This window comes from Vigna angularis, chromosome 2, assembly GCF_016808095.1.
Source record: "Vigna angularis cultivar LongXiaoDou No.4 chromosome 2, ASM1680809v1, whole genome shotgun sequence".
Lineage (NCBI taxonomy): Eukaryota > Viridiplantae > Streptophyta > Magnoliopsida > Fabales > Fabaceae > Vigna > Vigna angularis.
This window is the reverse complement of record NC_068971.1, coordinates 34,092,920-34,103,117: the sequence shown is the minus strand read 5'-3', so window position 1 is coordinate 34,103,117 and position 10,198 is coordinate 34,092,920. Positions and strand designations below refer to the sequence as shown.

The window sequence follows — 10,198 nt, the reverse complement described above, 5'->3', positions numbered from 1 at the left end:
TGCAGCAGAACCACTCAATCCATAAGAAATAACAAGTTAAATAAACATCTATGTTATCTCCAAAACAAAACTGCAGCAATATGAAAAACATTACATAAGACTCCCCCCCTATGATCTTCCCCTTCCCCTGAAACCCCCACCCCTAGGAGGACCACCTCTCCCCCCCCTTGGGCCACCTCTCCCACGAAAACCACCACCTCCACGAAAACCTCCACCACCTCCACGGCCACCTCTGCCACCACCACGACCTCCTCCACCTCTACCAGCTTGTGCTTGTCCCCTGTAACAAAAACAGACCACTCGTGTTAAGTGAAATGACTCCAAACCATTTTAAATACAGTGCCAGCAATAATTCACAAACAAATCACTGACAGAAAAAAGTTCAGAGTCCTGTCTTTTTTAGGACTGCAAACACAGTACTAATAATTCTCTAATCCATATATAATCTAAAGAGGCTACAATAAGACTTCCATATTCACTTTCAACTTGTGGCTGTACAAGAAGCTGTTGTTCTGTGTAAAAGAAGCAACACATGCCAACAACAAAATAAAACAGCGTTGGCAAATTTAAGAAATCATAAAAAAACATTGATTCAAGGCAAGAACAGCGCACACAATAAACAACCTGTGAAACAATTCGCACTTCAAAGTTAAGTTAAAAGAATGATGTGGCATGGGTAGTAAAAAACATGGTTGGACATGATATAAAAGAATGTAGCCAAAAACAAAACAAATAAAAAAAACAGATTCAAAACAAACAAAGATGAACAAACAAATAAAATACAAGGACAATCAGCACATATATAGAAGTAAGGAAAGTTAATTGGACAATGATTAACCGATATTCATCTTCATATAGTACATATCAATGAGAAAATAAATTGCATGATACTTGGAAAAGTTAATTTTTGGCAAAGAGATGCAAAGAGGCCATACTTAGGTTGTGGAAGAAATCTTGCAAGAGGCAACAGTTTCCTTGGATCAATGTAAAACTTGTCCCCAGCTGAATAAGAGGTAGCAACAATCCCTTCCATCATTTTAATCGAGAAGTACTGCATGTTCACAAGGAAAGCACCTTAACATCACTACTCCGTTGCAAAACAAAAACTTCCAACATGTTAAAACACAAAAAAGAAAGAAACCCACAGCTTCGTTGATGGGGCCAAATATTTCATCAACTTTCCCGATCTGAGTCATGTTTTTCAGATATATAGGAGCATTGAAAAAGGGAACTTTCTCGTTCGTAAGCTTTGTCACTGCATCTCCCTCACATGCATGCATAAACGTTGCAACTTCTGCAGACAACAAGCCCCATTAAAAGATTAAACGCCAACATAAAACTTACTTTTTATAACCATGTATAGATAGAGTTATATTCTTCCACAGAAAATTATAGACGAAATCGTGCCAACAACAAAAACAACAAAGCAGTATAATTTTTAGCTTCAAACACTTTTCGTTAAATACCCAACAGAGAACAAAAAAATAGAAACGTTTCTTAAGTTCCGTAATGGAAGAAAAAACAACCTACAACTTCGGAGGGTGGTCCTTCGTCGCGAAAACCGCCACCGCCGCGTCCTCCACCACCACGACCAAATCCACCTCTACCCCTGAAACCGCCACCGTCGCGGCCACCCCTGAAACCGCCACCGCGCCCACCGCCTCTGGGGGGTCTCATTGTTTAGTTATCAGAGAATGCAGCCACAGACGCTTGCCAAGACAACGTTTGGGGGGTTTAGGGTTTTGGAGCAACGTAGAGGAAAATAGGGTTTTGAAGAGAGAAGAATACTTCAATGTTTGGGCCGCTATTGGGCTATATTGGGTCTACAAATTAGGGTGTTACTCCCTCCACCACCCCATTTTCTCCCTCCACCTTCCAAATTTTATTACATATTTTTTGAATTATAAAACTAACCTTTTATAATTACAAAAATAACCTTTTTAATTTTTAATTCTAATTATTTACTTTAACCCTAAAATATATCTTTTTACCTCTTCTCACTCACCTCCCAACCCTCTCAGATTCTCACTCAAACTCCATGTTTCTCATCTTCCATCTTTCCTCCATATCCATTATTCGAAAATAATATATCAAAAAATATAAATTATATTATTTAAATATCTTCAAAATTAATATAAAAAAACTGTAAAATATAAATCGTATAATTTTTAAACTGTGAGCATCCGTCAACGGATGTCAACATCCGTTTAAGGGAAAACGGATGTCAACATCCGTTCAAGGGAAAACGGATGTCAACATCCGTTCAAGGAAAAACGGATGTCAACATCCGTTCAAGGGAAAACGGATGTCGACATCCGTTTTTTTTTCTTAGACTCTTTTGATGAGTTTCCACTCGTGAGAAACCTCCTTGATCTTCTTATTTTTCTTAGACTCTTTCTATTTTTCCTCGTCGACATCCTCGATATCCCCTTCTTCCTCCCTCTTGGGCTCATCATCTTCGTCATCGCTAATTTCTTTCTCGGTTGTCTTCTCTCCGTCCAAAGGTAGATAGGATAGCTAATGAATTCAGAGTGCTTCTTTACAAGATCCTTGATCCTCCTTTCCTCCAAGTACTCCAACTGATCTTCCTTGAGGAAGAGAGTAATCTTAGTTCCCCTTCCGAGTTGCTCTCCCTCAGTGTCCCTAGTAATACTGAAAGAGCCACCAGCCTGAGATTCCCAAATGTACTGTTCATCGTCATAATGCTTGGTAGTAACAATGACTTTCTCTGCGACAAGGTATGCAGAGTAGAACCCCACACCGAACTGCCCAATCATGCTTACATCAGCACCAGCTTGCAGCGCCTCCATGAATTCCTTGGTCTCAGACCTCGTAATAGTACCCAGGTTGTTCACCAAGTCTGCTTTAGTCATTCCAATACCACTGTCAATAATGGAAAAAGGTATTGAAAAATAATATTAAAAGTAAAAATGTAAAAAGGTTAAAAAAGGTAAAACAAAAGGTTGTTTTTGTAATTGAAAAAAAATTGGAGAAAGTTGGGAAGGTGAAGGGAGGAAACGGAGAGGTGGAGGGAGCAACGCCCAACAAATTATTTTCTACTTCCTCTTCATTCACCGCCCGTTTTACCCTATTTGTTTTTCCTTCTCATAAATTCCACTCCCAATTATACACGAGTTTTGTATATTATAAACAATAAAAAAAAAATTGTTGTGTTAAATTCTCCACCCACTACTTCCAACGCTAATAAAGAAAACAATTTGTTATGCATTGAAATAAAAGTAAACAATTTGACAATCTCATGAAATATAATATATATATATAAAAATAAATTAACATAACATAATTTATCAATCAATAATATTAATAAGTCTATTACTATAACAATCCACACATGTTTATATATACAATGCATTTTCACAAGGACTATACATACTTTAGATTTTTTTTCACTTTATTTTTTTATGCTTTATTATTCACTTGAACATCTATAATTGGATCACCATTTCTACTAATTTTAACCAAATAAAAAAATATTAAAGAATCATGAAGTTTGAATCAAACATTCTAGAATTAAGTTCCAGATGGAGTTATATTGATATATTTTGTGTTACTTATATTTTAGTGGTTTTATTTTGTGCAAATAATTATGGTAATGAGAAGGGGAATGGTTCTTGGTAAGGAGAATGTGTGAGACCAATTGTTTTTATCACGCAAAAAAAAACATGGGGTGCCAAAGAGAAAATGCACCATGAAGATACACATGTACACCGTAATGAACCAATTTTGTAGTGTTTGCATATACTTCCATATTAACAATGTATAAAGATCATATGGCTTATAATTAGTAGGATAGGTTGGTAAGAAATTTGATTTATTAAATTTTTACATTTTTTAAATGAAACTCACATGGTAGATATTACTATGAAACATTGACAATTCAACTGGACTATTATATATAGGCACATCAATCTTATGTAAAACATAACGTCATTTGTCCTTCTTTAAATAATGCATCTTTTTATAGTTGCATTTTGTTTTTGCACTAAGATATTAATTATAGGTATATTATCAATGGGAGTTGAAGTTGATGTCATCTGAGCAAAAGTTGATATCCAACTTTGTTAAGAGATTATTTCACTTACCAATTGGAGAAATGATCTTCACACCAACTGACGTGTCATCATTGTTGCACATACTAATCATCATCCAATTCTAAATGTACATAAACTTAGATGTAACACAAACCATATATGTTTTTGTAATTACTTAGTATTAAGCACAGGGATACAACTATAAAGACAAGATAGTGTAGTGGACAAGTATCTCTATACTAGCCATGTGAGGTGTGCAATGATTGTTAAGCAATAGACTATGGATCTTTGTAACTCAAGCTAATTTGATGAATCTTATGGGTAGCACAATCTTTGTGAACATGAATGTCATCTTAGTTAAGATATTCTATTTGGGTTTGTTTTGTGGTCTTAGGATACGTGGAGTGTATTCTTGGTGAGTAACTACATTCTTATTTTGCGCAATTGTATATGCACTAACAACATGCATAGATATTTTTATATAATAAGCATGAACATATGAGTACTTTTCCCAACTCAGATTGGAGATTTCTTGCACTTGCAATAATGTGATTCCAACTAGATAACTCAGAATTAAATGTTTATCATACCCGAAACCTTAGTTATAATTATAAAATCAAGGTTTGAGTTTATCACACCCAAAATCAACATTAAATATAAAGTAAAACCAAATAATTAAATTAATCAATCTTATTAAAATAGAGAAGAAGAATTAAATGAGTTAGGAAATTCTATTATTAACCTCTAACAACAAGGTATCTAGTCACCCATGGCTTTGAGATTACATTAATCTCCTTATTGATTACTCTGACACTCTAAATGTTGTGATGGTGTCCGGTGTTTTTTGTTAGCAAAAGAAGAAAAAGGACATTTTGCTTCAGTAAAGAATTTTGATGATGATGATTCATGGAGAAGTGTTGAAGACTTAAAAAGTGGTTACATTCAAGAGATACATTGAAGACTAAATAATTTAGTTGTTAAAGTCATCTAATTTGTGTATTTTATTTAAATTACTAGATCAAGAGTCAATAGACAAAACGCAAACAACATAGAACTCAAGGACAATTTTATTTTTCATAAAAACCTTTAAGATAATCAATTATGACTATTGATAATCGATTGTCACAATTAAGTTTAGGTTTTCAGAAAATCCTTTAGAATAACTAATTATCACAAGTGAAAATCAATAGAGAGAACAAATTTTGAAATAGTTTATGTAATAATCCATTACCACTTATAATAACAGATTATCAATGACAGTTTCAAATAGACTCTTCAGATTTCTGACCTAATTTTCAGATTAAGGGTCTATATATAGTTTACCTAAACCTAATTTATATAGAACTTTTCACTCAGAGTTTTAAAGTTGTGACTACTAAAGAAACTCTGGGTTTGTGAAAAGATGGCTTTGAGAGCCTAGTGTGGGCAGAGCAAGAACTTTCACTGAGTGTGTCTACGTGATTGAGTGTTGTTGTTGTTGTTAGGAAAGTTGTTCATCCTTTGTGTGTCTAAAGAGGTCTTTGCTAACCTTAACTTTATTCTTTATGATTGTAAGTTATTGGTTATTTTTAGTGATTGGTTAATCCTTCTTTAGAGAAATTAACAATTAGACGTAGGGTCTTTTAATTTGAACCAATATAAAATACTTGTGTAGTTTCTCTCTTTCCTTATACTCTTTAATTCTATTGTTGATTAGTTATAAAGAATCATGCTATAAAATTAGTTTATAAAAAGGAGAAAATTTTAAAAGGCCCAATTTTATTAAGCAAATCAATTCACCTCCCTTTTGATTTTCGTCAAAGATGCAGGATAAAACCAAACATTTTCTAAAGGTATTTTTATTAATAGACCTCCACTTTTAACTAATAAAAATTATCTATTCTAGAAAGTCAAAATACAAATCTTTATAGAGTCTAACGATAAAGTTGTGTAGGATGTTACTTTAAATGGACCATATATGCCTACTGTATGTCTAAATAATGTGCAAAAACCAAAGCTTTATACTCTATGGACTACTGAGGAAAATAGAAGAGCTTAGTATGATGTAAGAACTAAAAATATTATTTCATCTTTTATAACCATGGATGAGTTTTTCAATTTTTTTATATCATTTTATTTTAATGATGTAAATATGTATGAATGTTATATCTTAAATAATTAACCCTTACAAATTAAATTCTAATATATGAATAATATAATTTAAACAATAAAAAAACTTTTTAAAGGTCAAACAAAAACTAAAACAACAAAAGCTAACTAAACGAAGAAATTTAAACACATTTCAGAACTTGACATGCGGTTAAATGTGATGCTGACATTTGATAATGTGTATTTTTGACACATGACACACTCTCATTAATTTACATAAAAAAAATCAAAAAAGACATTCTCTCGTTTAAGTAAAAGAAGAAACCAACCTCGTTACATAAAAGCCTATAAATTCGACATATGATCATTTATTTTTCTTACATGTGGTACAAGAACAACCCATTTCTACAAAATACATTTCTTTTACATGTTACACATTACACTATATATTACATGAGATATTATTAATATTATTAATAATATTGAGTATTAATTTTATTATTATTTAATTATATTGTTTATATTTTTTTATGTTTTAATTGATATGAAGAAAGACGAATGTTTTTGAAACCTGTTTATGTCTATTAAAGGTCCATCCAGACATTTATCAAACACGGTGTTGAGTAATTTTGATAAAACAATTTAAATGAAATACATTATCATATATTATTATTAATTAAATTATTACATATATTATTATTATTATTGTGTTATTAATTATATTATTAATATTATTAAACATTAATAATAATAATATTATTATTATTTTGTTAATATTTTTCTAATACTTTATAATTACGATTATTATATTTATATAATTTTTTATTATATTTATATTTTTTACTTTTTATAACTATCTATTTATTATTTATTATTGCCACATTATTGGCATGTGTTGCTCAAAAAGGAAAAAAATCATGTTGCCACGTGTCCAGAACAAAATTATTAAAAAAGAGAAAACGAAATTGCAAAACAGAACCAAAACAATTCTTCTTCTACAAGTTCTCACAACCCAACATGTTATCAAAGTCCAACACAAAACTCCATTTTCAAAGAAGTTAGTACTCGAAGACAAGGAGGTTTTATGATCCAAACTTTTAAATAATATGTTTGAACTTTTAATAACCTTTAATGTTTTTGCTCCATGCCTTAATGCATAGAATTCATGCTTCCATAAGGCATACCTTATTTTCAAGTTTCAAAATAAGATCCAATACCATAAGATGTACTCTATTCACTCATTTATTTTAATGTTCTTTTCCTTATGCACATTGCATTTGGACATTCTCATATCTAATATATTTCATTTCCTTAAGTGTAAGGAAGCTAATTATTTCCACTTTTTCATTGTGTCATTTTTCAATAACTTATATTTATTATTATGATTATTTTTGTTATTTTATTTTTAAAATTTATGTAACTTTTTCAACAACCCACCTTCCAAGACTTCTCACCTTCCCATACATGCTTTTCCATCTTGACAGAAAGGTGAAATCGTTTTAGGGTTTATTTCAACAATCATGTTTCAAATGATTTTTCAATTTCTCCCTCCGTTCCTGTAACATTTAATGTTATTTCATAGATTTAATTTGACGAATCTTAAATGAGTTTTTATTTTTTCAACTATCTCAATTAGATCTATATATATTAAAATGTTTTAATTAAGTTTAAATATTTGAAAATTAAGCCAATTAAGTTTTATGCGTTAAGTTTTCACAAACACGTTAAAATATGATGACGTGTTCCACACTAATCTAAAAGTTTTTTATTACGTAGAATCTTTTTAAAAATTAAGAGTTTTTCACGTGGAAAAATTTATTAAGGTTCGCTCCTTCTTCTTCACGGCGACGTGAGCTTTGTGATGATGATGAATGAAAATGGTTCGAAGAGGTGTAAGGAGAAGGCGTACTGTATAATTTGAGATTTTTATGAATGGAGTTTTGTGTTTAGGGTTTTTCGTGGTCTCTGTTTTCTGATGCAGGTGGAAGACGTTGGAGTTCACGATTTAGGGAAGGTGAAGGTGCGAATTGGGGTTGCGCGATTCTAGGGTTTCTGTTTCTGATTTTGAGATGAACTGTGTTGATTTTCTGAGTTTGCATATTAAGAACCGCCAAGGAAAAAACATGATTTGTGCGAGATGATGGGGACACTGAATCGCTTTTGCATCGCTTTTGCATCGCGGCAGAGGTGCAGTTGCGCGAGAAGGTGGATTACTGTGTTTGCCTATTTTGTTAGATCGTTTTTAGTATTGATGCGTTTAGTTTCGAAATTGCTAATTTGTGGATTTTATGATTCGTTATCGTCAGGACTCTGATTTCCCCTACTTTAAGGTGGTTCACGGACAATACAGAACCTACGAAAGCGTTTCCATCTCAATTTAACCGAAGAGGTTTTGATATTAATATTAATTACTCTCTATACTAGAATTTTTTGTTGCCGATTCGCTATATCTTTTTCTTTCTCCTAACAACAATGTGTGTCGTTGGTGCTTTCCCTCATTAGCAGCAACATGGATGTGTGGCGGACTAGGCAGTATGATTATAATCAGAGGGTTTTGAATGGGATTTTGTGAAATAGATTGTCAATAATGATCGTTTGCTTGTTCCCTTTTGACTAAAGCTCGCCCGATGATTGTTCATAAAATAGTATTTGATTTTATAAGTCATTGGAGGATGGTTGGTTCACTGTAGTATGGCTTATAGAGTTTTCCGAGAAGAATTAATAGGTGGCAGAGTGCAGCCTCTATTCTCCTTGTGAGGGTGGGAGGAAGATTCTGATGCAAAAATAGTGAATGCATTCACGGCGGCTTGTGGCATTGACGCCTTCACCGTCGGAGAATCGGAGGTGTGGTGAAGATGCAAAATTTCTTAATTTTGGGGTTTTACGGTGATACAAAGAGGAGCGGTGGTGAACAGATGAACGATTTAGGATTCACCTTTTTGGGATTTTACGGTGCTGAATGACAAAGAGAGGCTGATCATGGCGGATGAAGTTAATGCAGCATGAGATGCTTTGTTGGTGAAGAGGAATGAAACTTCTAGGGTTTTTTTGAATGCTCTTTCATCTTTTTATATTTTTTTAATTTACTATTTCATGTGATAATTTAATTATTTCCATGTAATAAAATATTCATATAAGTATATTTATTCTCATCATCACTTAATTAGTTTAAATTTTTAAATATTTGGACCCAATTAAAATATTTTGTAAATATATAAAACCAATTGAGACATTTAAGAAAATGATAATTCATTTGAGATTTATCAATAAAACAAATACGAAGATGATCCGAGCATTTAAACCTATTTCATACGTGGTCAAAAGAAACGGTCTAATGCTATTCCCAATTTAGGCTTTAGGTACACTATTACTATTTTAAATCACTTTTCAACTTCTTCCTCCTTTAGTTTAACATTTTAACTTATTAATAATATATCCATTCTTAAATTGTAAAATAGCCATGTATAAATATTTGTAACTAATCCATTCTATTTAAATTTGTTCAAATATTTAATTTTCTATATTTAAAAGCTTTAGTTAAATTCTACTCTATATTATTCAAAGAAATATTTCTTTTAAAAAAATATTTATAAAATCAGTTTCTTACTATGTAAAATAAATAGAAAAAATATAACTTATATTTTTACAAAAATTAAAAAAATTATTCAATTTGATATTCATATGATGCAAAATAAGTAATAAGACTTTCAGTTTCAATATTTTTTGAAATTAAGATTCACATTGCCAACACCAAGAAAAATTTAAAATTAAAAATTTTTGAAAACAAAGTTTGAATTTAAAATTTAAAGTTGCAAAAAATTATAAAATTGCCACATTTTTTTCTTATAATATAATCCTTTAAATAAAATATTTAAATTAAAATAATTATTTTACCAATTTTACTATTTAAGTGAATTTTTCTTTCAATTTTAACAATTTTTTTTTATTTGACTTTTTTTTAAACTTAACTATTTTTTAATAAAAAAACCTACCTGTAAAATAAATAAAAATTATTTACAATAAAATTACACAATTTATTTATATTTAATTTTATAATT

The 10,198-nt window shown here is 31.1% G+C and overlaps 2 protein-coding genes and 1 pseudogene across 2 annotated transcripts; 1 reads left to right on the top strand and 2 right to left on the bottom strand.

The window, feature by feature from the left end:
* Positions 1 to 1,763, bottom strand: LOC108328407 (putative H/ACA ribonucleoprotein complex subunit 1-like protein 1). The gene is made up of 4 exons (XM_017562273.2): positions 1,527 to 1,763; positions 1,146 to 1,294; positions 936 to 1,051; positions 1 to 280 (listed from the first exon to the last, which is right to left on the bottom strand). The coding sequence occupies exons 1-4, from the start codon at positions 1,675 to 1,677 to the stop codon at positions 109 to 111; spliced, it is 588 nt and encodes a 195-aa protein (XP_017417762.1). The 5' UTR covers positions 1,678 to 1,763; the 3' UTR covers positions 1 to 108.
* Positions 1,764 to 2,328: 565 nt separating this feature from the next.
* On the bottom strand, positions 2,329 to 2,897 carry LOC108327511 (heat shock protein 83-like; annotated as a pseudogene).
* A 5,069-nt stretch (positions 2,898 to 7,966) lies between these two features.
* On the top strand, positions 7,967 to 9,303 carry LOC108328468 (uncharacterized). The gene is made up of 5 exons (XM_052872284.1): positions 7,967 to 8,032; positions 8,122 to 8,160; positions 8,246 to 8,345; positions 8,447 to 8,529; positions 8,646 to 9,303. The coding sequence occupies exons 1-5, from the start codon at positions 8,002 to 8,004 to the stop codon at positions 8,696 to 8,698; spliced, it is 306 nt and encodes a 101-aa protein (XP_052728244.1). The 5' UTR covers positions 7,967 to 8,001; the 3' UTR covers positions 8,699 to 9,303.
* The last annotated feature ends 895 nt before the right edge of the window (positions 9,304 to 10,198 follow it).

Bases quoted from the DNA above. Each gene is read 5' to 3' on its own strand.
- LOC108328468 (XM_052872284.1), top strand. From the start codon at position 8,002: ATGATGATGAATGAAAATGGTTCGAAGAGGT. The intron at 8,161-8,245 runs GTGCGAATTGGG...TTGCATATTAAG, and splicing joins ACGATTTAGGGAAGGTGAAG to AACCGCCAAGGAAAAAACAT. The intron at 8,346-8,446 runs GTGGATTACTGT...CGTTATCGTCAG, and splicing joins AGGTGCAGTTGCGCGAGAAG to GACTCTGATTTCCCCTACTT.
- LOC108328407 (XM_017562273.2), bottom strand. From the start codon at position 1,677: ATGAGACCCCCCAGAGGCGGTGGGCGCGGTGGCGGTTTCAGGGGTGGC. The intron at 1,295-1,526 runs GTTGTTTTTTCT...TGTTGTCTGCAG, and splicing joins ACCACCCTCCGAAGTTGTAG to AAGTTGCAACGTTTATGCAT. The intron at 1,052-1,145 runs GTGGGTTTCTTT...GTGAACATGCAG, and splicing joins TTGGCCCCATCAACGAAGCT to TACTTCTCGATTAAAATGAT.